This window comes from Trichosurus vulpecula, chromosome 1 (genome assembly GCF_011100635.1).
Source record: "Trichosurus vulpecula isolate mTriVul1 chromosome 1, mTriVul1.pri, whole genome shotgun sequence".
Lineage (NCBI taxonomy): Eukaryota > Metazoa > Chordata > Mammalia > Diprotodontia > Phalangeridae > Trichosurus > Trichosurus vulpecula.
Window position 1 is genome coordinate 197,783,185 of NC_050573.1, and position 27,394 is coordinate 197,810,578.

At 36.1% G+C, this 27,394-nt stretch overlaps 1 protein-coding gene across 2 annotated transcripts in view; it reads right to left on the reverse strand.

The window, feature by feature from the left end:
* The window catches only part of ATP9B (ATPase phospholipid transporting 9B (putative)), a 527,294-nt gene that overhangs the window by 100,198 nt on the left and 399,702 nt on the right, over positions 1–27,394 (reverse strand). For both annotated transcript variants that reach the window (XM_036766185.1, XM_036766193.1), the window contains exon 15: positions 25,417–25,665. In XM_036766185.1, coding sequence (XP_036622080.1) covers positions 25,417–25,665 — 249 coding nt within the window. The remainder of the gene's footprint in view (positions 1–25,416; positions 25,666–27,394) is intronic.

The following is a 27,394-nucleotide window of genomic DNA, read 5'->3' on the forward strand; positions in this document are numbered from 1 at the left end:
GTTTGTCGATGATCATAACAGTTAGTACAGAGACCAGAATTTGAAACCAGGTCTCTCCCAAATCCAAGCCCAGTGCTTTTTCCACTATAGTACCACCTGTCTTTCAAAAATAAATTATAACATTGATAATTAAACACATTTCTCACTTTAACTTAAAATGAAAAATACAAATCTCATTTAGAGTAATAAGTCCACAAATACAAATACAAATAACTAAGAAAATATCAGTAGCAAAATTATCTAATTGTTAAATAGCAGGTTTTTTTTTGTCAAAGGGAATGGGAGGTACTTTAAGAAACCATCAAGATCTATTTTTCATATTTCCAGGTAGAAGTACTTTCTTGGTCTACCCTATCTCCCCAACTCTCCACCTAACTCCTTGTGCTTTCCCTCTTATTACCTTCCATTTATACTGTATATATATCTTGTATGTCAGCTTTTTGTATGTTGTCTTCCTCCATCAAAAAGTAAGTTCCTTGAGGGCAACAGTTTTTGCCTTTTTTTTCATATTACCAGTGCTTAGCAAAGTGACTCAAAGACCGTCAGAACTACATATGTATGTATCTATATACATACGTACTATAGTCAAAATTGCTCTTTATTGTGTCTGTGTGCCACATTTGTGACTTGAAGGATGAAAACACAGAAATACTGTTGTAAATATTGCATTTGAAATTTTATTGTTTTCAGTAACTCAGTATGCTTCTTGCTACACTTTTAAGTTCCATGAGAGCAAGTATTCTGTCTTATCCTAATTTTGTTACTTCCCCAATGCCTACCACAGGACTCTCCACAGAGCAGGCGCTAAATAAATATTACTATTTAATCTATGTTAAGAATGAGTCTGTTTATTAGTAAATATTATATAAGTCAAAGATACACTTTGATAGAACTACTGTATGATGGGATGATGTCAATGCTCTCTCCATCAATGAAGACTGTAGTGTAGAGCCTGAATATTGCATTAGTATCTAGAGAATTTTGAGAAACCTAAAATATGGTCTCCAAAGGACTATGTAGACAAGGTATGGAGGATGTATAGAAGGACATAGACAAGATTTGCATAGTGTTAAGAAGGTATAATGAGTTGTGTTATGCACCAGTACAAAAAACACAAGATTGCTGAGATCATAAATCCAAAGAATCACTAAATTCTGGGTTGGATTAGAGAGAGAGCTGAAGCTGTGGAATAGCAAGAATCTGAATACCGGCCCCTTCCAAAGGACATCAAATCTATATCTTTGTCTCCTTAACATCATTAGAACCTTATTACCACTGAACTAACCATATATAAACAAGAGAAAAATGTAGAAATGCCATGAAATATTTTGTGAAATGGGATTTGGAGGATAAAGTTTTATTTCTCAAATAGTCACTGACATGCATTTTTTTAAAAATATGGGTGGGACTTACTCTAAATCTTGAAAATTTGGAAACTTCAGCCTCTGCCAGAGGTGTAATATTGAGTTTGATGTCTTAATATGGCACATTCCACATTAATAGGTGTGGGTACATTCTACACAATGCAGGAAACAATACATCTAAACCTCAGCCTTGGTAACTCAATTATAATCTCTATTCATATGACTCCTAGGTCTACAGCTCTAATCTTAGCATATTTCCTGAGGCTTGGTTTCTCATAATCAACTGCCGGTCAGACATCTCCAACTGAATGTCCCATAGGAACCTCAAACTCAAAACGTCCAAAACAGAACTTATTATGTTTATCATCCCACCCCACCCCACCCCCACCCCAAACTTTCCTCTTTTACAAATTCTCTCCATTTACATGATCATCCAACTATTTCAAGTTCTCATCAACCCTGGCTTGGACTAATATGATGTCCTCTTAGTGATCTCTCTGACTCTAGTACTTTCCCTCTCTAACTCATCTTCCACACGTCTGTCTCAAAGGACAGATCTGATGATTTCACTCAAGAAGCTTTAATGCTCCTTGGTAATAATAATTCCAGCATAAAATCTAAACTTCTTTGTCCTTACCTCTACATCTTGGAATTCCCTAGCTTCCTCTAAAATTCAGCTCAAGTTACACCTATTACATTAAGCTTTTCCTGAACCCCTTATTGTTAATTCACTCCCCTCACCAAATTTATCTATGTATATGTTATTACTCTTCAGTAGAATATAAACTCTTTTGAGGGAAGGAGCTGCAAAAATTTCCTGGAACATAGCAAATATGTAGTAAAACCTTTGTAATACATTTTGAGCCATCAAATTAATCATTTCTTCCTGAATGAAGGTTTCTTTGGAAGAAGAAAGGCATTCCAACAGTACCAGACTTTAATTAAACTGTATTATGAAGTAATCATCAGAGCAATTGGTACTGGTTAAGAGACAGAGGGAGGTAAAATTAGTGGAACAAATTAGGTATGCAACATAGAGAAATAAATGTTGACAATAGCATCTTGCTCAATAAGTCCAAAGCCCCCAGTTACGAGGCGATGTGCCTGACAAAAACTGCTAGGAAAAATGAAAAACAGTTTGCTAAAAATTAGGTATAGACAAATGTCACATATATCAAGATGAATTCCAAATGGATACATGTCTTACAAATAAAAGGTTACATCATAAACAGATTAGAAGATCAAGGAAAAAATTACTTTTCAGACATATGGAAAGATGAAGAGCTTATAACTAAAAAGAAACAGAAGAAAAATGGATAGTTATGATTATATAAAATTTAAAAGATTTTGAACAAGGACAATGCAGTTAATATTAGAAGGGATACTTCAGAAGTTACTGTAAAAACAATCTTTGCAGTATATTTCTCTGATAAAGGTTTCATCACTAAGATACATAAAAAAGTTATTCAAATTTATAAGAATAAGAGTTATTTCCCAAATGACAAATGGTCAAAGGATATGAATAGGTAGTTTTTAAAAGAAAAAACCCAAGCTATTTACAATCATATGAAAAAAATGTTCAAAATCACTAATAATTATAGAAATGCAAATTAAAGCAACTCTAAGATTATACCTCACACCCATCAGATCGGGAAATATGAAAAAAGGGAAAATGACGAATGTTTAAGGGGTTATGGGGGAAAAAAGAACATTAATGAATTGTTGGAGGAGCTGTGAATTGGTTTAGAGTCTAAACCAACTTTTTGACTGAGTTCAAGTTTTTATTTATATTTTCTTTTTTTATTTAATTTATTTAATATATTTAGTTTTCAGCATTGATTTTCACAAGAGTTTGGATTACAAATTTTCTCCCCATTTCTACCCTCCTACAGACTCCAAGATGGCATATATTCTGGTTGCCCCGTTCCCCAGTCAGTTCTCCCTTCTGTCACCCCACTCCCCTCCCATCCCCTTTTCCCTTACTTTCTTGTAGGGCAAGATAAATTTCTATGCACAATTGCCTGTGTATCCTGTTTTCTAGCTGCATGCAAAAGCTTTTTTTTTGAACATCTGTTTTTAAAACTTTGAGTTCCAAATTCTCTCCCCTCTTCCCTCCCCACCCAGTCTCCCTAAGAAGGCAAGCAATTCAACATAGGCCACATGTGTATCATTATGTAAAAGTCTTCCACAATAATCATGTTGTGAAAGACTAATTATAGTTTGCTCCTTCCTAACCTATCCCCCTTTATTGAATTTTCTCCCTTGACCTGTCCCTTTTTAAAAGTGTTTGCTTTTGATTACCTCCTCCCCCTATCTGCCCTCCCTTCTATCATCCCCCCCCCCCCTTTTTATCTTCTTCCTCTTTCTTTCCTGTGGGGTAAGATACCCAATTGAGTGCGTATGGTATTCCCTCCTCAGGTCAAATCTGATGAGAGCAAGATTCACTCATTTACCATCACCTGCCCCCTCTTCCCTTCCAACAGAACTGCTTTTTCTTGCCACTTTTATGCAAGATAATTTACCTCATTCTATCTCTCCCTTTCTCCCTCTCTCAATATATTCCTCTCATCCCTTAATTTGATTTTTTTTAGATATCATCCCTTCACATTCAACTCACCCTGTGCCCTCTATCTATCTATCTATCTATCTATCTATCTACCCTCTATCCATCCATCTATATTCCCTTCAGCTACCCTAATACTGAGGTCTCATGAATCATACACATCATCTTTCCATGTAGGAATATAAACAAAACAGTTCAACTTTAGTAAGTCCCTTGTGATTTCTCTTTCTTGTTTACCTTCTCATGCTTGTCTTGACTCTTATGTTTGAAAGTCAGATTTTCTATTCAGCTCTGGTCTTTTCACTGAGAAAGCTTGAAAGTCCTCTATTTTATCGAAAACCCATATTTTGCCTTGGAGCATGATACTCAGTTTTGCTGGGTAGGTGATTCTTGGTTTTAATGCTAGCTCCATTGACCTCTGGAATGTTGTATCCCAAGTCCTTTAATTCCTTAATGTAGAAGCTGGTAGATCTTGTGTTATTCTGATTATGTTTCCACAATACTCAAATTGTTTCTTTCTGGCTGCCTGCAGTATTTTCTCCTTGATCTGGGAGCTCTGGAATTTGGCGACAATATTCCGAGGAGTTTTCTTTTAGGGATCTTTTTCAGGATGCAATCAGTGGATTCTTTCAATTTCTATTTTACCTTCTGGCTCTACAATCTCAGGACAGTTCTCCTTGATAATTTCTTGAAAGATGACATCTAGGCTCTTTTTTTGATCATGACTTTCAGGTAGTCCAGTAATTTTTAAATTATCTCTCCTGGATCTATTTTCCAGGTCCATGGTTTTTCCAATGAGATATTTCACATTGTCTTCCACTTTTTCATTCCTTTGGTTCTGTTTTATAATATCTTGATTTCTCATCAAGTCACTAGCTTCCACTTGCTCCAATTTCATTTTTAAGGTAGTATTTTCTTCAGTGGTCTTTTGGACCTCCTTTTCCATTTGGGTAATTCTGCCTTTCAAGGCATTCTTCTCCTCATTGGCTTTTTGGAGCTCTTTTGACATTTGAGTTAGTCTGTTTTTTAAGGTGTTCTTTTCTTCAGTATTTTTTTTTAATCTCCTTTAGCAAGTCATTGACTTGTTTTTCATGGTTTTCTCACATCACTCTCATTTCTCTTCCCAATTTTTCCTCTACTTCTCTAACTTGCTTTTCCAAATCCTTTTTGAGCTCTTCCATGGCCTGAGACCAGTTCATGTTTTTCTTGGAGGCTTTTGATGTAGGTTCTTTGACTTTGTTGACTTCTTTTGGCTGTATGTTTTGGTCTTCTTTTTCACCAAAGAAAGATTCCAAAGTCTGAGTCTGAATCTGAGTCTGTTTTTGCTGCCTGGTCATGTTCCCAGCCAACTACTTGACCCTTGAGTTTTTTGTCAGGGTATGACTGCTTGTAGAGTAGAGAGTACTTTGTTCCAAGCTTGAGGGGATGTACTGTTGTTTTCAGAGCTATTTCCATACAGCCAGATCTGCCACACAAGCGTTTCTCCTCCCCCAAGAACAACAAACCCGGACTGGATTCAGATCTTAAGCAGGCTCTGCAATCCTGCTCAGATCTGCCACTTAATTCCACCTACAAGGTGGGCCTGGGCCTGGAAGCAACTGCAGCTGTAGTTCTGTAGCTTCGCAGCCCCTCTCTCCTCCCCCTGCTCCCGGGGCGGTGGCCAAGCTGTGAACTCCTTTCACTCTGTCCCCAGCAGCTTTTCCCACTAACCTCTGTTGCCTTCGGGGTTTGTGGGTTAAGAAGTCTGATAACTGCCACAGCTCACTGACTCATGATGCTAGGGCCTGTTCCACCGGGCTCCCGGTCTGGTTGGCCCAGGTGCGGCTCATGCTGGGCTCTGCTCCACTCTGCTCCCAGTTCCGCACGATAGACCCTACCCAGTGACCATCGAAGCTGTCCTGGGCTGGAGCCCTGCTTCCTTCTGCTATTTAGTGGGTTCTGCAGTTCTAGAATTTGTTCAGAGCCATATTTTATAGGTTGTTGGAGGGACCTGGGAGGGGAGCTTACCCAAGTCCCTGCTTTCCAGCCACCATCTTGGTTCCGCCCCTTGCTTCTCTTCTGAGTTCAAGTTTTACAGAATAAATCCTTTTATTAAGGGGATTTGTTCTGTGAAGTTTGGATTCAAAGAGCCGAATTTGAGGACCTAGAGGCCGTAGGTTCCCACCCTTGGTTTAGACATTCTGTAAAGCAATCTGGAAGTATGCCCTACAACATTAAACTGTTCATACCCTGTGATACTACTATTACTAGTCCTCTAGCTGAAAGTGAGCAAAGAAAAAGTAAAATAATACCATATGCAAATATGTTCATAGCAGCACTTCTTGTCACCGAAAAAAATTAATTAAACTGTCAAGATCTGTATGAAGTGTTGCAGAGTAAAGTGAGCAGAAGTAGGAGAGGAATTTGTAATAAAGACAACATCATAAAGAAAAACAACTTTGAATATCTTTTTTATTTGAACTCTGATCAGTGCAATGATAAACCACTGATTCCAGAGGACTAAAATAAAAGCATGCCACCCACTTCCTCCCAGAGAGAAGATGGACTAAAGATGTAGAATGAGACATTTTTGATCATGGCCAATAAGGAAAAACGCTTTGACTCTACATATTTGTCATTATGTTTTTCTATCTTTTTTTGGGGGGTGGGGGGGTGCAGGGGGAGAAGCATAAGAGAGAAATTAAATTACTTGCTACTTAAAAAAAAAGAACAATAAAAGAAAAGGGGATGACATTTAGCACTCAAGTAAAATAATCCTTCCTTTCTAAAATTTGGAGTCATTTCCTTTCATTTAAAATGTTTTTATGAACTTAATCACCAACAAAAATAAAATATTACTGTGTGCAAAGAAGAGGAGGATAAGAAAGTATAAAATTCTGTTACATAGTTTTTAAAAAGTATATGAAATTTAATAAGGTAGTAACAAAATTGCTCTGTGTCCCTTTCTGTGCTTTTTTTGGGGGTTGTATTTCTGGCTTTATCTGTTCTTTTTCTGAAATACACACACACACACACACACACACACACACACTTTTTCATTTCTGTAACTGCACACTTACTCATGCCCCTCTCCCCACTAGAAATAATTAAGTCAGGGAAAATTTAATTTTAATTCTAATATCTAAATAATATTTCATAACCACTCCAGAAACTTTTACTTTCTGAAGACTTAGCAATCATTAGATTGAATTATAGGTAATTCCCAACCTACTTTGAAGTTCAGTCTTAATAACAGGAGGCATATTCCCATTCCTTTTGTCTTTTTAATTAGAACTATTATGAAAATGTAAATATAATTTCTGGTCTTTGTAATTTAATCTTTTCTCCTAAAACCTACATTAGTAGCCATTAGTGTCCCTTTTCCTTTAATCCATTTGCTATCCTTGAGTTTCTCTCTCTCTTCAAGACCCACCACCAATATAAGCGATAGTAATTTACTGATAATTAGCCTAGGTCAATAGAATAAAAAGTATTTCATTTTCCCATTCCAACTGATGGTAATAGACATTGCAAGGAATTGGCATGGTAGCATGTTGTGGGAAATAGGGTGCTAGCAAATCTAGTGCTCTTTACAATGCATCATGATGTCTCTTATCTATATTTTATTGATGAACAGAAACCAACATATATCCTACCCTGAATATAGAATAATTCTGTCAACTAGGATATATAAACTATGTAGAGATTTATGTTTTGGGCAACAGGATAATCCATATCTCAGAAACAATCTAACACTTAGCCACATTATGACAGGGTTCTAAAACATCAGAGTCTATGTATACCAATGACAGAATAATTAGTGTCATTCAGACAATATACTTTTTACTATATTTTGACTATATTATAGTCAAACCCAATTTTAGAAACTTGAAAGATGAAGTGCTACATCAATAACTGAGACATCAGCAGAAAGCATGGGATACAGGCTAGCTCTTTTACTTGCTGAGTGACCCTGACAATAAGAAATTTTGGTCTTATTTGATTACTCTTGAAATCTGTTAAGCTTTAGACTTCACTCTCTCTCAAGTAAACGTTTTTCATTTCAGCAGGTCATTTGATATATTTCATGAATTTATGTATTGCATGATTAAGCACATTCATGACAAAAGAATGGAGATCAAGGAGGGAGTATTTTTGTCCTTTGACAAAGAACAGGATGAGTCATGTTTTATGTTTTTAAACCAATCTGTAACTGAAAATTTTAATTTTATCTGTAAGTTGCAAACAGAATCAGAAAAATGCTTAAAAGCATTGACTACCTAAATTATAAAGAAAAGAGATGGGAAAAAAGTATTCCCATCTCTTTTCTTTTTCCTTAAAAAGGAAAGAAAATGGTACTTGAAAAATTTTATCTATCTATCTATCTATCTATACACACACACATACACCATATAATCAATATCTATCTATACGTACATATAATATGTCCTTTAAAACAAAGTAGTCCACAGATTTTACATTTATTTAAAATGCTAGCAGTATTGCAAAGGGAGAAAGGGAATTTAAATATGATTAAATATACAGCTAAGTGGGAAAATAAAACTAAGTCTCACCTACAGGCCAGTTAGCAACATATTTAAATAATCATGTCATAACCAATTTATTCAACAAGAACACACTCATTTTCACATTGGGAATCCATGCTGAGAAAATATATTCAAGTATCCTTGTATTGTACCAAAGACAACACATATGAGAAAATACACTACTTCCTTTGAAATTTGTATACCATTTGTTTTCAAGAGTTTCTATATTGCTTCCTTTCAATGCTAAAGGGCAAACTTCTCTCAAATGATCTACAATTTCTACAGAAATATTCAAAGTTTCATTCAGACAATATACTTTTTACTATATACTTAATTTTGCCACTGAAATATCCTTTTTGATTAGGGCTATACGAATCAAAATATATATGTATATATATATATGTGTATATATATATGTATATATATATACACATACACACATATGATAGAATTATTAGTCAAAAATGCAATTTGATCATCTGGAAAAACTGATAGTCAATATTCAAAAGAGTAGTTATTATTTATTGGTCTTGAAGGTCATGGAAGTGATGCTTTTATGTCACTGGTAATTATTTGCTTCTCACAAATACATTGACAAAACACCACAATTAGTCTTGCTTCAATAAGCACACACAATAAAATGAAGTAAACAATATAAGATGCCACACACAGTACAGCTTACTTGTGTAAAAACAAAAGCACTGCTGTAATCATTTTTTGTCTATTTTTAAAAGATTATTATCTTTATATCTTGTCTTTTTTTAAAGCAAAATGGTATTTGCACATATATGCTAGAATATGGTAATAATGACCACACTTTAAACCAATATTTAAAAATTAGGCCTACCTAAATGTAAGATATTTATGAATCTGACCACAGAGAGGGAAAAAAGTGTAACCAATAAAATAGCTAGTTTATGAGAGTAAGTACTCATTAAAAATCATGGCTAATCAATCCTTCCTGCCCAAGAGAGGCCAAAGGTCTTCAAAGGTTCTTGTTCATAGCATGGCTTGAAATGGCTTGGGATTGTGACCTTTGTACTTCATTGCTTTCCCTACTTAGTTTATACCCTTTTATGACTGTTCATTACATTAGCTCTGCATTAGCTTTCCATAACCGAACTGGAACACAGACTACAAGAATGGGTTTTTATTTTATCAATGAAGCTGTTTGCCATGCTGTACCTGTAGAGACAGACCAAAGTAACATTCTATTCTTGGAGAAAATGAAATATTGATCATTTATCATAAGAAATAGTAGGCTTCCCATTATGAATACAAAATCAGTTACTCATGCATTGCTACTTCAATAATCCCACTGCCTTCTACACTTTAACCCAGGTATCACTAAAGATGCCACAGATGCCACATCACTGTGATAAGTGATTTTATAGACATATTATGTGTGTCTGTGTTTATAGATGCATCTTTAGGGATTAAAATTTATCTATGACCTTCATATATGTTTATATATGATCTTTAAGGATTAACAACAATTTGTATAGCAATTCATTACCTATATAATGGATTTTTCACTTGTATACACAGATAGGTAACTTAAAAGGTTCTTTTTTATCTTCAGGGAAAAGGAGATGCAATCTGCTTATGTTTTGAGACATAATTTCTGTGAGACTGCAATAAAAAACATACAAAATTGGATAGTACCCAGAGACTCAGAAAATAAAGCGCTCTATTTAATAAATTACCCTCTTACCAAAGACCAAGATGACACCAGAGCCATAAACAAAGTACTGATTGTAATGATGTACTGCTGAAGTATGATACATAAAACTGGTTAAGTCTATTAAATGATAATGCTGCTTATTAACCAAATATGTTGTGATAGGTCAATGCTGAGGTTAAAAAGAAAACATCAATTGAACCATTTCCCTAAATAAAGCTCCAGGGTGCAATATTCCAAGCACTTTATTCAATAAAAAATGCTTTTAAAATGGTACTCTGGTGATTGGGAAACATTGGCATCATCCGTCAACCTAACTGCAGGAAAGTTCAATAAGCTAAATAATGAACCATTTACATTATTTTCCTTAGGCTTCAGTGATTTGCAAACATTGCATCAATAGAACTCTTTAAAAAATTATGATAAAGACCTTCTAGTCTTTTCATTTTCAGTTAAAAAAAATCAGAGATTTCTTTACAAAGGCCATTTAATGTTCTGCTCCTGTCAGCCTATCAAAATTGTCTAATCTCTATCAGAGCGGAAAAAAAGTTTAAATAACCAGAAATATTTTTAAATTTCAGGTAATTTTTCTTTAAAATAGGAAAATCATGACAGGATACATTATCAAAAATGAAATTGCTACAACTATTGCTTAAATATGCAACAGATCAAATTTTAGCAAACATGAAAGCATGAAGTAGAGGTTGAAAAATAAGTCCTCTGGATATATAAACTTGTGTAATATCTTATCCCATAAACTAGACATGCACCTTAATTTGATATATGAAATTTGCAAAGTTGTCTTGGGGTTTGTTATAGTTTCATTCTCTTAGTTCTTTGTTACCTATGAAACAAACAAAAAAACCTCTATTGTACTTCATAAGACATAGCTTATTTTCCACCCAGGATTTCAAATTTTTTAATGTGAGGAGTAGAAAAACAATGAAGTTAAAACTATATGCACATATGACAATTCTGAAAATATGTCAGGATTATAGCATCACAGATTTAGAGCTGGAAGGGACCTTGGAGACCATCAGTCCAAGCAACTACTCCATTCCCCTCTTTCTCATTTTACAGATAAGGAGTTTAAAAGTGACTTTTTCAGGGTTACAGAGTGTCAAAGTTAGAATCTGAATCCAAGTTTTCTGACTTCAGAGTCAATACTCTTTCTCCTATTTTAAGATGAACAAGGGAAATCAAGACTATAATATGCAATTTTCTGTAATCTATCAATAAGGCTTTCAGTAAAACAAGTCTAATTTATCATACTAGTAGATACAAGATGGAGTTTTTTTCCACATATTATTCTATGGTAACATATGGAATACTAAACAAAGAGATAATTTAAGACATATTAAGACATGTTATTATGGGGGCAGATAAGGTGACTCATTTCCTTCCTAAAGTATTTGCTCATAGTCTATATTTGTTCTTAAAGCTAAGGAGTCGGTGATTTATAAAACTGTAAATAATTATCTTCTGCATTTTGATTCTTAACAATCTTCCTAAAAAGGAAGGGAAACACTACTAGATGATATACTTATTTCCCTTATTCATTTCTTAAAGGGAAAGGAATGGAACAAGTTTAAAGCTTTCTGGCATATATTGCAAAATTACTTTAGAGTCCTGCCTGTTATTTTTGTATATTTACCAGACAATATAATTTTTTAAAATTTCAATTAACAAGCATTCTTCTTTCCATCCTACCCACCTTCCCTACCCTCCACCATTGGAAAAAAAAAGAGAAGAAAAACAAAACCCTTAAAACAAATATGCATAGTCAAGCAAAACAAATTCCTACGTTAGTTACATCCAAAAGTTATTGTCTTTTTGCATCCTGAGTCTATCACTTCTCTTTCAGGAATTGTGGTTCATTATTTCAATGACCAGAGTCTTTAGGTCTTTCAAAGTTGTTTGTCTTTACAAAGTTATTGTATAAATTGTTCTCCTGGCTCTGCTCACTTCATTCCTCATCAGATCATATTGGTCTTCTTAGTTTTCTTTGAAACCACCCCTTTCATCATTTCTCACAAAGCAAATAGTATTTATATACCCTAATTTATTCAGTCATTCCCCAACTGGTGGGAATACCCTTAGTTTCCAACTCTTTGCTACTATAAGTGCTGCTATAATGTACTTATGTTTGGTCCTTTTCCTCTTTCTTTGATCTCTTTAAGGTACAGGCCTAGTGATGGTATCATTAGGTCAAATGGTATGCAGTTGAGTAACATTTTGGGTAGAGTCCCAAATTGCTTTCCAGAATCAGCCATTACAATTTACAGAAACACAGCCTCTTAGAGCTAGATAACCTCCTTATGTCATACAGATGCAGAAGGTGAAAGAAGTATTGTGACTTGATAAAGGCTACATAGATAATTAGAGATAGAACCATGAACTAAACTCCAGATTAATCTGACTCCCAGACTAATCTGGCAGACCTCCCACACTAATCTGGAATATGAAAGGTATCTTGGTGGTAATGTCCAGAATGGATTAGAGAGGCTAAAAGCTAGAATGGAACCCCTTTAGGAGTCTGCTGCTATAACTCATGAAGTAAATGGCTGCCAGAGTTAGGGTGATATCATTAGGAATGGAAATGAGGGAATCCAAGTGATATTTTAAAGGAAGTTATGTTCACAGCAGTGCTTTAGATCACCAACAGAGAAAATATATTTAGGAAAAAAAAAGGAAAGAGAGCCCAGGACAGAGTACTGGGGCTTATCCACTGTTACGGGGTTAGTGGGCCTGGCATGGATAGATCCAGGGACTGAGAAAATTGCCTTCTAATAGCAAACTCTGCTCTTTATCTGCATTGTGACCTTCGATCCCTTGATTCCTTAGTTCTCTCCCAGGGTAGCACTCATATACTAGATACACTTTCCTCCTTTCCCCAAGTTGAACCATTGGTGAACCAGTTCAGTTAAATATTGTTCACTTCTTGAGTCCCTTGTCCTTTTATATCACAAATCTTGCCCTACCAACCTTCAGCCTTGGATCACTCTCATCATCTGCTGCCTTCACTCTCACACATGTAATGCTGAATGAAGGTGGAAAAAAAATTATACAAAATCATCCTGACTAGGTCCATTACAAATCTATGCCACATGGCCTCAACTGGGCCCTCATACCTGATAAGCAATCTTTTCGTACCTAATTAACTCATTATCCCACTCACTGCAACTGTTCTAAACCTTTTCATGCCTTCACAAACCTCCCATAATTCCCTTTTCCCCATCTCTTAGATGAGAACCTCTCTCCTGACCTCCAGTCTTTAATCTCCAACTGCCTGTTAGACATCTTGAATTGGATGCTCTGAGATATCTTTAAACTCAACATGTCCAAAATTGAATTATCTTTCCCCCCCATAACTCCCAACCCCTTCCAAACTTCCCTATTACTGTTCAGGGCAACAACACATTCCCAGACTTCCAGGTTTGTGAAACTAGATGCCACTCTCAACTCCTCACTATTTCTTATCCTCCGTATACAATCTGTTGCTAAGGCAAGTCAATTTCATCTTTGAAACAGCTTTCAAATGAAACCTCTTTCTCTCCTCTGATACTGCCACCACTCTAGTGCAGGTCCTTATCACCTCATGCTTATACATTACAATAGCCTACTGGTTCCAGTCAAGTCTCTCCCCATTCCAGTCCATTCTTTACTCAGAGAAAAAAGTAATTTTTCAAAAATATAGGTCTACTTCCCCTACTTAATTAGCTCCAGTGGCTCTCCATCACCTCCAGGATCAAAGACAAAATCCTGTTTTGAGTCTTTCATAACCTACCCTACCCCCATCTTTCCAGTCTTAACTTACTCCTCTGACATGTACTCTGATCCAGTGACACTGGCCTCCTGGCTATTTCACAAACAAGACACTCCATCTTCCAAGTCTGGGCATTTTCGCTGGCTGTCATCCACTTGTGGAATGGTCTTCCTCCTCATCTCTTCCTCTTGGCTTCCTTCAAGGCTCAGCTTAAATATCACCTTCTACAGGAAACCTTTAATAATATTTCTTAATTCTAGTGCCCTTTTTTAGTTGATTTTTTTCTTATTGATCTTGTATACCTTGTGTTTACATAGTTGTTTGCAAGTTGTTTGTCCATTAGACTGCGAACTCCTCAATGGCTGAGACTGTTTTGTGCTTTCTTTGTATCCCCAGTGCTTAACACAGGACTTAACACAAGGTGCTTAATAAGAGTTTACTGGCTGAATAACTGGCTGTTTAGGTAGATGAGCAAGGAACCAAGGGGGAGAAGTATCATGAAAACCCAGAAAAATTAGAATATTCAAGAGGAGATTTTCAACAGTACAAAAGGAGAGGTCAAGAAGGATTAGGATCAAGAAAAGGTCACTGAATTTGGCAATTGATTGATTATTGGTAAAATTAGAGAATAGATTTGGTTGAATGATAAAAGTAAAATGCCACATTTCAGAGAATTCAGAATAGAATGAAAGAGAAGAATAGCAGGTGCCAGTTGAAGCTGTCTCCCCAACCCTGGCCCTGAAACTCAGATGAGAACCAGAGGAGAGATATAGGTTAATAGTTGGTGGACAGTAAAATCTAATGAGGATTTTTTTCAAAACGACGAGAGAGACTTGGATATGTTTGTAGATGGCAAGAAAGGAGCCTGTGGATAAAGAGAGATTGAAAATTCATAAGAGAGTGCTCTTGATGGTAGGAGCAATCTGATGGAGGAGACAGAAAGAAATTTTTTTTTAACTGTAACAAAAGTTTTGTGGACTCTGCATTTTATTTGAAAATCCACCCATTTTTGCCAACATACATTTTAATACTGTAAATAAAACTAGAATCTGCAGAGACAATGCAACAAGTATGCTTAACTTGAGTACAGAATTGCTTTCCTACCACTGACTGTCCTTAAGGCTTCTCTCAAACCAAGTGTTAAGATGCATTTACAAAAAGCTCTGATGAACAGTGCAGCTTAATTCTCCATGAACTAAATTCTTGCTACACATCTGTAAGGATACTATTTTTTCTTATTTAAAAGGTAGAAGGGCATAGGTGAAATCAACAAGTTTAGCAATCTACTCTTGGATAAACCCAAAGAGGCCAGTTTCTGGGCTAATAATTCACTATTTCACAAAAACTGTTGGGAAAATTGGAAAATGGTAGGGCAAAAACTGGGCATAGACCAATATCTTACACCATATACCAAAATAAAGTCAAAATGGGTTCATATTTAGGAGAAAAAGTTGATACTCTAAGTAATTTGGGAAAGCAAGGAATAGTTTACTTATCAGATTTGTGGAAAAGTAAAGAATTCATGACCCAACAAGAGATAGAGAGCATTGCAAAATGCAAAATGGATAATTTTGATTATGTCAAATTGAAATGTTTTTGTACAAAAAAAGCCAATGCAACAAGAATTAGGAGGGAAGCAGAAAATTGGGAGAAAATCTTTGCAACTAGTATCTCTGATAAAGGCCTCATCTCTAAAATATACAGGGAGCTGAGCCAAATATATAGGAATACAAGCCATTCCCCAATTGAGAAATGGTCAAAGGATATGAACAGGCAGTTTTCAGAGGAAGAAATTAAAGCTATCTACAGGCATATGGAAAAATGCTCTGGATCGCTGCTGATTAGAGAAATGCAAATCAAAACAACTCTTAGATACCACATCTCTCCTGTCAGATTGGCTAAAATAACAAATCAGGAGAATGATAAATGCTGGAAAGGATGTGGGGAAATTGGAACATTGTTGCATTGCTAGTGGAGTTGTGAGCTGATCCAGCCATTTTGGAGGGCAGTTTGGAACTATGCCCAAAGGGCTATAGAAACGTTCATACCCTTTGACCCAGTAATACCACTTCTAGGGTTGTATCCCAAAGAAATCACGCAAGCGGGAAAAGGACCCATATGTACAAGAATATTTATAGCGGCTCTCTTTGTGGTAGCCAAGAATTGGAAATCAAAGGGATGCCCATCAATTGGGGAATGGCTGAACAAACTGTGGTACATGAAGGTAATGGAATACTATTGTGCCATAAGAAATGGGGATGATGCAGACTTCATAACAACCTGGAAAAACCTACACGACATAATGCTGAGTGAGCGGAGCAGAGCCAGGAGAACGTTGTGCACAGCCACAGATATATGGATTCCGTGAGGACCAACCCTGACAAACTGCGCTTTTCTCAGCAACCTAAGGGGCAAGGACAACTCCAGGGGACTCACGATGGAGAATGCTATCTTCATCGAGTCAAAGAACTGCGAAGTTTGAATACAGACTGAGGCACACTACATGCTCGCCTTTTCTGCTTCTCTTTTGTTTCTGTTTTTGGGGTTTTTTTTTTTTGGTTCTGTTTCTTCTTTCTCATGATTCATTCCATTGGTCAAAATTCTTCTCCACAACTTGACTAGTGCATAAATTAATTCAATGCGACGTTATACATGACAGTTATATGAGACTTCATGCCGTCTTGGGGAGGGAGGGGGGAGGGAGGGGAGAAAAACTGGAACTCAAAACTATGTAGAACCCTGCGTGGTAAACTAAAAATAAATAAAGAAATTTATAAAAAAAAAAAAAGGTAGAAGGGGTAGTAGGTGGGACTAGAGCTATGCTTTGACAGAAGACAGGGATTCTAAGAGATAAAAATGAAGAATGAGTGCATTGTAAAGAGGTATGGTGGTGGAAGACAGAATGCCATTAGATGAGGAAAGGTATGGGAACAGGCCAATATGAATGGAATAGAGAGTATATAAAGGATAGTCACATCAAATCAGACTGGAAAGGTAAGTGAGAACCAGATAACAAAAGGCTTTAAATGCTAGCCAAAGTATTTTGTATTTTCTCCTAGAGGCAATAAGGTTCCACTAAAGAATTGTGAGTAAGGGACATCCTACTAAAATCCAGAGGAAGGTATATCAGGATAGAGAACGGAAATCATGTCACATAAAGAACAAGTGAAAGATCTAGGGATATTTAGCTTTAAGAACAGAAGATTTGTTTGAAGGAAGGGTACAAGGTGACTGGGAAGATGTTAGTTGTCTTCAAATATCTGAAGGGCCAAAATTTGTAAATGGGAACAAATTTGTTCTCCCTAGCTCCAAAGAGAACTGTGGGGTAGCTAGGTGGTGCAGTGAGAAGAGCACCAGCCCTGGAGTCAGGAGGGCCTGAGTTCAAATCCAGCCTTGGACACCTGACACATTTACTAGCCGTGTGACCTTGGGTAAATTACTTAACCCCAAATCCTTGCCTTCCCCCTCCAAAAAAGGAAGGAAGAGGAGAATTGGGTATAGAGGTCAAGTTTTTATTAATAAAAGCTGCCCCCAAATAGAATGGGTTATTTTGTGAGGTAATGGCTCCATATTACTCTTAAGTATTCAGGCTGAGACTGGATAACCATTTGTAAGAGGTATTGTATAAAAAATTGGTATCTTAATACAAAGATGACTTTAAGTCCCTAAAATCTCTAATCCCTTAGATCATTCTGCCATCAAATGATCTTTGGCCATCAAATACTTAAAAAAGCAAACAAACACACAATAGCCTTGACTTGGCCTAGAATCATAAGTGGATTTAACCTTTTCTTGTTAACTGTACTTATTTATCTTTCTTGTATTTCTCTGCTTGTCAGAGTGTTCACTTCTGATTTCTTTTGGAGAAATAACTAAAATGTATGTTTTGTTGAAAGTAAAAAATATTTTTTTTCACTGATGATTAAGCTCAGATTGGTAGAATGGGCTATTCTGGTGAGCACCCTGTCCTTTTCTTCTTAGAATATGAAATCCCAATATCTTTGTTTTCTTGTATAAAGAATAGTCCCAGGCTATTTGAAATGATTTGACAGCCAAAGGCATTTTTCTCAGTTGCTTCCAAAGATCTGTTACTTGATAATGAGGTTCTGAAGTTTAACCTTTAAGTTTAACATTCCTTGGTGATTATAGCAGAGTAGATTCTGTTGATGTGTGGATCAGTGCTTTGCCTTTCATTTTTAATTCTTTGGGAGTAAATTCCATGCATCATTTCCTACATTATTCAGGAAAAGTATTCAAGATTTTTTAATCGCTGTTTTTTTTGTTTTGTTTTGCTATATCTAAGATCCTCAAATTATCTGACTAATCTCAAGATTTTGACTTACATGGTTCCTATGTTTTTCCAATGATATTATCCTTTGGCTTTACTCTGCCAAATTTTCCTCTGACTTTAATATTTATTTCCAAATTTGGTCTTTTCTTTCTCAGAGTAGTTACAGATTTGGAGAAATTCTATATTGTGTTCCAAATTTTCTACCCTCTTATTTTTTTTATCAATTTCCTCTTGAAGAATTTTGAGTTCTGGGTCAACATTTTTATTTTCCTTTAATTCTAAAAAAAATTCTCATTTGAACCATTTAACTCGTTTATCCCATTACTTCTAAAGACCCCACAGAATTTACTATCTTGCCTTCTTATGCATCATTTGGCTTGCTTTCCATCATAATATAATTTTCAATCATATTCTCTGACAATGAGATGGCCCTTCTCTTCACCAAGGCCAGCACCTATGTATGTGCCCTTAATCAGATCCCTTCCAATCTTCTTCAAGACAATCAATTCTCAATCATTATCCTCCCATTAAATTCAATTTCTCTCCATCTATTATCTTTTGTATTCTCTAACTCACTTCTCAACCCTTTACAATCTGACTTATAACCTCATCCTTTAAGTGAAAATGTCTTCTTCCAAGGTAGCAACCATCTCTTAATAGTCAAATATGATGATTCGTACTTGATCCACATTCTTCTCAACTTGGATGGAGTTATTTCCCACATTTTCTTCTTAAAATTTTGGGAGTTATGCTAAGGATCACTCATCTTGCCATTTTGTCAGTCATAAGTATACTGATTACATTTAAAATGACAGGAAAAATCACTTGCCACCAATGTGGGAGGCATTTCCAAATCTTTATTATATATATAGTCAGATCACCACCTTAACAGAGAAAAGATCATAACTGATATAAAGCCAAAAGACTAGCAATAAGAATATATATTGTGCAACTGAGGCAAACCCAACCTAAATGATTTTAAATGATGAGGCTGAATAATTGGAAAATAGATGAAGAAAACAAAACAAACAAAACAAAAAAAATAACAACAGACATGAATATGGATTCACCATTTCCAAAAGAAGCTCATAGAGAGGTCATCTAGTCCAAACCCCCTATTTTACAGATGAGGAAACTGGGTCTCAGGGAGATGAAATGACTTTCCCAAGGTCACACAGGTAATGATAATAATAGCTAACATTTTTATAGCCCGTACTATGTGCCAGACCCTGTGCTAAGAGCTTTACAAATACTGTCTCATCAATCCTCACAACAGACCCACAAGGTAGGTGCTATTATCATCCCATTTTACAGGTAAAGAAACTGAGGCAAACAAAGGTTAAGTGATTTGCCCAGGGTTACACAGCTAGTAAGCATCTGAGGCTACATTAGAATTCAGGTCTTCCTGACTCCATGCCCAGCACTCTATCCACTGTGCCACCTAGTTGCCTAAATGATAGAGATAGTGTTTTATAACCAGAGGTGTCAAAATCACCACCCATGGGCCATGCGATCCCAAACACTCCTGAATGTAGCCTGAACAAAATGAAAATGTAACTGGGAAATATTTAAGAACATAAATAAAAATACAATAAAATGTAGATAACATTACACAGGGATCCTTATGTATAGATTAGTGCTTCCCCATTGCCATTTGAGTTTGATAACACTATTTTATACACTCTGCACTGAGTACTATACACGCTGCCTCTGCTTTTTATTTGATACAAATCAACCGCCATGTAAACACACTGAACATGCCCAGATACTACCCTTAGGCAGCAAACATTTGATCTCCTCACATGGTAGAGAAATAAGGCAGCCTCGAGCGAAACTAGAAAGTCATTAGTAAAGTTATGGAAACAGATGGCAAAATATGATGTTCAATATTGCTCAGAAAACAGTGAGAAAGTGACATGAAAAACACAGAAAACCGAAACACTCAGCTACCTATGAAAGTGTCTCTTCTCCCAACTTTACAAAATAATTATGAGAATAACTAATACATATTATCAAGGGCAAGACAGAAGAAGGCAAACAGATGGCAATCAGTCAGTAGTTTTAAGTGTAGATCTAACCATACCACACCCTTACTCAATAAAATGCACTCCAAGTAGCTTCTAGTTGCCAGTGTGACAAAACAGGCTTCTCTGCTTGGCTTTTACATCCCTTCCCCCTTGGCTCATCTTTAGAGTCAAGCCAGCAAATGTATACCAAGCACCTATCTTGTGGCAGGCACTGTGCTGGTGCGACACAAAGGCAAAAGACAGCGCCTGCTCTCAAGAAGCTCATGATGTAACGTGGGAGAAAACACGCAAACGACTATGAACAATCAAGATTTATACAGGATAGAATGGAGTTAATCTTAGTGGGAAGGCACTAGAAGTAAAGAGGACTGGACGGCTTCTTGCAGAAGGTACAAGAGAATTGCAGCTAAAAACTGAAGGAAGACAGGAGAGCTAAGAGGTACAGATAAGGAGGGAGAGTATTCCAGGAATGGAGAAGAGGCAGTGCAAAGGCAAGGAGTCCAGAGATGAAGTATCTTGTGCAAGGAAAAGGAAGGATACCAGCATTGCTAGATTGTAATCCTTATCCATTTTGACCTCTCTGCAGCCTTTGACACTGATGATCCTACTTTCCTCCCTGATACTCTCTTCTCTCTAGGTTTTCAGGACACCACTCTCTCCTGGTTTCCTATTTATCTGACCATTCTCTTCCTCTTTTGCTGTATCCTCCTCCAGATCATGCCCTCTAACTGCAGATATCTCACAGCGTTCTGTCCTGGTCCCTCTTCTCTTCTCCCTCTATATTACCTCACCTCTATATCACTTCCTATTAGTGCCCATTAATTTAAGTGCCATCTCTCTAGTGACAATTCTCAAATTCACCTATCCTGCTCCAATCTCTCTGCTGACCTTTAATCTCAGATCTCCAAATGCCTTTCAAACATCGCAAACTGGAAGTCCAGTAGACGTTTTAAACTCAACATGTCCAAAACTGAACTCATTATCTTTCCCTATAACCCTCCCACCCGTTTCCTAAACTTCCCTATTATTGCTGGGAAACGCCCCCCCCCCCCCCCCCCCCCCCCCCCCCCCCCCCCCCGCCGCCCCGGTCTCCCAGACTTGAAAACTAGGTGTTATCCTTGACTTCTCACTATTTCTCACTCCTTTAACTAAGCTATTGTTAAGGCTTTTTGACTTCACCTTTGCAACATCTCTAAAATATGTCCCCTTCTCTCCTCTGACATTGCTACCATCCTGGTCCAGGCCCATGTCTGGTGGGTCTGCCTGCCCATTTCTGTCACCACTGCAACCCATCCTTCATTCAACCACCAAAGTGATTTTTCTAAAGTGTTCTACTATGCAACCCCTCTATTCAACAAATTCCAGTGGTTCCCTATCACCTCCATCATTAAAGATGAAATCCTCTGTTCAGCATTCAAAGCCTTCATAACTTAGCCCTTGCTTACCTTTCCACCCTGCTACGTATTCTTTGATCCAGTGAATGACCTCTTGGCTGTTCCACGAATAAACTGTTCTGTCTCTTGGCTCTGGGTATTTTCTCTGACTATTCTCATTTCTGGAATACTCTCCCTCTTCATGTCTATCATTTGGCTTCCTTTAAATCTCAACTAAAATCCTATCTTTTGGACGAAGCTTTTCTTAATCCCTCTTAATTATAGTGCCTTCCCTCTCTTAATTATTTCCATTTATCCCTTATAGTTTGTTTGCATATAGACTCTGAGCTCCATGAGGGCAGGCACTACCTTTTGCCTTCTGAGCTTAGTGCTTAGCATATAGTTGATGCTTAAATGTTTACTGAGTGATGGTTTATTACAGAGTATGTGGAGAGAAGAAAGGTATAAGAAAACTGGAAAGATAGGAAGAATCCAGATTACAAAGGAGTTTAAAAACTAAACAGAACCTGGAAAAACTTGTATGAACAGATGCAAAGTGAGACGAGCAGAACCAGAAAAACACTGTACACAGCATCAACAACACTGTGTGATGATTAACTATGAAAGACTCAGCTATTCTCAGCAACACAAAGATCCAAGGCAAGTACAAAGGATTCACGAAAGAAAATGCTATCCATACCCAGATGAAGAACTGATGGACTCTGAATGCAGATCGAAGCATTTTTTTTTCACTTACTTTGTTCTTTCTTGTGTTTTTTTTTCCTTTTCGATCTGTTTCTTCTTTCACAACTATGAGTAATATTGAAATATTTTTACAAGATAGCACATGTATAAACTATATCAAACTGCCTACCATTTTCAGAAGAGGAAAGGGGAGGGAGAAAGGGAGAAAAATTTGGAACTCAAAATCTTGCAAAATGAATGCTAAAAATTTTCTTGACATGTAAAGTAAAATATTATTAAACTTAAAAATTTTTTTTAAAAAAAAGGGGAAAAAAAGCCAAACAAGATTTTATATTTGATCCTAAAGGAAATAGGGAACCACTCGAGTTTAATGAATATGTATATATATGTGTATGTGTGTGTGTGTGTGCATGCATGCGTGAGACATGGTCATACCTGTATTTTTAAAAAGATCAATTTGATAGCTGAGTAGAGAATGGTCTGTAGAGAGGAGAAACTTGAGATAGGGAGACCAACCATCAGCTTTTACAATAGTCTATGCATGAAGTGATGAGAGCCTGCACCACAGTGGTGGTAGTGTTACTGGAAAGAAGTAAGCATATTCAAGATATATGGCAAAGGTAAAATCAACAGGACTTAGCAGCAGATTGGATATGGGGAGGGGTGTGGTGGTAGGTAAGAAAAATTTAAAAGTTGAGAATGACACAAAGGTGGCAAGGTTGGGTGATGAAGCTGATGGTTGTACCCCTGAGCAGGTAGGGTTTTCCTGCTTTATCTCCCCATCCCCACCACTGAAAACAAGTGGCCTTTTCTCTGTTCTTTACATAAAACATTCCATCTCCCATCTCTGTTTTCATACTGGAGGCCTCCAACATCTGTAGTGTACTCTCTCCTTACGTCTAACTCAGCAAATTCCTTATTTCCTTCCAGATCGGCTCAAGAACCACTTAATATGTGCCAGGAAATGTGAGAAGTGCTGGGATACAAATACAAATAAGCAAGACAGTTTCTACCTTCAAGGAGCTTGCACTCTAATGGAGGAAGAAAACCCATAAAAGAGAGATAAAAGCAGTGGGGAGTGAGGCTTGTGCAGCTGTATGGTTTGCAACTGGCAGGGAAGCAGAAGGCTGGTTCCTGGCAAGATAATGCAAAAGCTTACTTATCAGAGTCCAGGGTCCTAGGAGAAGAATTCAAGCTCCAATTGGAGGAAGATGTGCCAGAGTGAAGGTGGCATGGTTTGGAACAGGCCTAGAAGCAGCATGGTGGCTCGCTTCTAGGCAAGATGGGCAAATCTAATAAGTTAGTGCTTATAGATTTACCGGTTGATTTATACACTTAGACAATTGAGTGAAAAGTGATGGAGAATACAAGATCCTATTATGTTTACTATTCATTGACTATTAAAAAACGCATTTGATAAGCTTGGCCTGTGAGAAGATTTGAGAATATGTACCCTTTTTTGCTGAGGTAGAGTATGATTAATCAATGGGGAACATTGAGTATACTGTCAGCTACGGCCGGGTTGTTTGTTTCACTGAATTACCAATTTTCTTTAAAAAAAAAAATTTTTTTATTATGAAAGATGGCTTGCTGGGTAGAAGGATATATTCAGAAAAAAAAGGTCATTATAAAAACAAATGAGAGCAATACAAACAAAGAAATTCTGACAATGTGAAGCAAAAAACAATATTAATTGAACACTTTTCCATATGAAAGTCTTTCTCATCCATCAAGGTCAAACAAGATTCCCTGAAAGGTTGTAACAATCAAGATCATAGAAACCTCTTCTGATGACCTTATGATTACTAATATCAAGCAAAATACAAAAGCAGAAAGAAATATTCTATTATCACTGAATATGTCCAGAGCAAAGACTCACTGAAAGAGGTCCATCAGATACTATGTATGAATGATACTGAACTGATTACATACCCCAAAACAGTATAGATTTTAAAAAATGATATCCATCATAATTCAAGTAAGCCTAAGATAACTATCCACACAGGAAAAATCAAGTGGGTAAAAATACACAGTCTATAGAATTGACCATCAGAATGTAAATCTTTAGGAAACATTGGAAATTCCCTTTAGGGTATCATCCCATGCTTTTAATGATCCTATGCTTCTTCCTAAAACAAGGGCAACTTCTGAATGTGAACATTTGTTCAATCAATAAGCATTTATGTGACTGTGGTAAGTGCTAAGGGTATAAATATAAAAACATGACAAGTCTCTGTCTTCAAGGAGCTTATATTCTACAGAAAGAATTCATGTTCATCATTATTTAAATATATAAACACTCAGTGATTTCTTTTTTCCCCCCGGTGGGGAAAGGAATAACAACTGAAGGAAATAATGAAATTTGCAAGGCTGTGTGGACACTAGCTATGGAACATCATAACTAATAAGGTTAGTTACAATAACTTTGGGACAAAAAAACCCAGTTAAATCAATACAGTAATTTACTTTAGATAAAACCAAATTACTTTAATCAAGGATTTTATGTAAAACTCTTTAAAAAATAACGTAGGAAATTAGGTATCATTATTAGGCACCAAATGCAGAAATCTATGCAAATTTCTGTGAAATGACACAGACTACCTAGTGCTTATTTACCTTTGTAATTTACATTTAGTGTCTAAATCTTGCTAAGTAATGGAATGTTAATATTCAAGGTTAATTACCTATGATATATGATATAATGCTTTAAATGTGCTATGTGTAATGCTATTTGCAAGTTTCAATTGACTTATTAAAATTAACCTATAAGAGTATAAAATTAATGTGATTTTTCAATTTCTCTCTTGTTACTCCCTGAAAATAAGGGTATGCACTTTTCAAAATGTTACACTTTCAGGCCAAATTTGTCAGTCTGAAAGAAAGTAACCCATCTCCCATTTGCCTAATTTATGGTTAGCAAGTCAGCAAGTGAGAGAATCTGAAGGAATAACAATTCTCCAGGAAATTGCATATGTTTCTTTTCTATTTACCATGGTCATTATTGATTTTAAGGAAAGAACAAAAAAGCCTTGAAATCACTCTGTTCTTTGCCTTAACATAGACAAGTGATTTTAAGGCAATATTATTTAAGAAATACACTTTTTGAAATGTTGCACTAACCTCGTCAGGGCTGGATGCCTGATAAGTTCGATTTTCATCACTGAAGTCCTGATCCACCTCTGCATATTCTGTTTCACCAGTGACTCCAGCCCGGGACTCGTACACAGGCGTGACATTATGACAAAGAGCAATAGCTTTCACTGCCTCATGTATTCTACTGCTAACACTTTTTCGAACTTTAGGAGCTGAAGATTGAGATTTTCTGGATGGTGTTGAGCTAGTACTGTTTCCACTAGTTTGGGAAAACATCTTTAAAATAAGAAACAGACAAAAAGTAAAACAAACAGTGACAGATAAATATAGCAAGCTAAAGTTAAATTATGCAGTTAAATTAATGGTTATTAATATATTCTATTTTCTAAAATTAACAATGTTCAGAGAGAGAATTTATTTTATTATCTGCTTTCAAATGTGTAGTTGTTTACAGGATAAAATTACTTTTAGCCACTACTAAAGATCATTTTCATTTACTCTTAACTACTTGAACGTATCTACTACTACTGACAAATATTTCCATGTAGTAAAATCCACCAAAACATACATCACTACAATATTTAAAACTTCAAATATCCATTCTGGTAATTCCATTTTAATTGTATAATTTATTTTTTAAAAGTCCATGTCAATTTGTTCACCAACTACCAAAAAGTAAAATATATCCAAATACAGAATGGGAGATTTTATTCCTGACAAATTTCATTAGAATTAACTGTAATATACACCAAATAGTATTGAAGTAACACAGAGAAAAGGAATTAGATATCTCTGCTGTTTTGGGTTAGCTGAAGGATTTTTCTCTATACAATGAATAAAAAGGTTGTTATAGTTTTTAACTTCACGTTGGAGATATTTATAATTTGGGCTGACCACAGCTGATTTTAAAAAACATACCCTATATACTGATTATTGCTGTGGCATAGTTTTAAATGTTGTCCCGAAGATAACCACCAATTAATTGCCATATTAGTGCATATTGGTCTCTACTCAGGTTCAGCTGTATGATTTAAAATAATTGATTTCCTCCAGAGATGATGATTATTTTTTATTATTAACCTTCTACTTGGGAAAAGGCCTTTTAAGGTTAGGGTGTGAAATAGCAACTTTACTTGATTCCACCACTTTCTGTCAACTTTAGAATAACTTCACAACAAGCTTCCTTAGAAACCAAGCCTCTTGTTTTTTGACTGAGTGTACTGATCCACTGAACCGTGAACATTATGCCCATCAAATTACAGTGTTGTCTAATAAAGGGTTTAACTTTTCTGCTCATCTGGCATTGCTTTTCAGTGAAAGCTTTAAACCTCTGCATTTGCATTCTGCTAACACTGATGCCATTACAGCCGCAAATAAATTAAGCCGATTTACTCCTTCTGAATTATGTTATGTTTATTGATGCTTGTATAATTTAATTTCACACAAATTCCATTAAAGATTATGCCCTCTATCACAAAATGCTTCCAGTGGGGAAATATAATCAGGTTATAATAGATTTGTGTGTTGCATTACAGTGGACCTAGCAGACTATTGTCATCTTAATAATAAAACACAACACAAACAAGGGATAAAATCAATGTCACATAAGAACTACTGTCTAACCAGCTAACCAACTGACAACTTCTATTAAAAAGGATTAAATAAAAATCCTTCTCAGATGGAAACGACCACTTAATATTTGTTTTTCAAAAATATAAAGTAAGCCTTCGCTTTTCTGTTATTAAGATTTCCTATTAATGAGAAACTTCCTTGAAATCCTGTTTAAGCATTATTATTCAGGTATAATAAAAAAAATTGAAAAAGATCAAGAACTTCAAGAAAATCAAGTAGTACCTTACAAATAAATACAAAAAGACAGATGATTGGTTAGGGAAAATAATTTCCCAACTCCCCTCTTACAAGGTAATAAAAAGGTCAACCACACATTCATATTATTTTATCATTACTAAATGTCTTAGAATAACAGAAAATTCTATTTGATTAA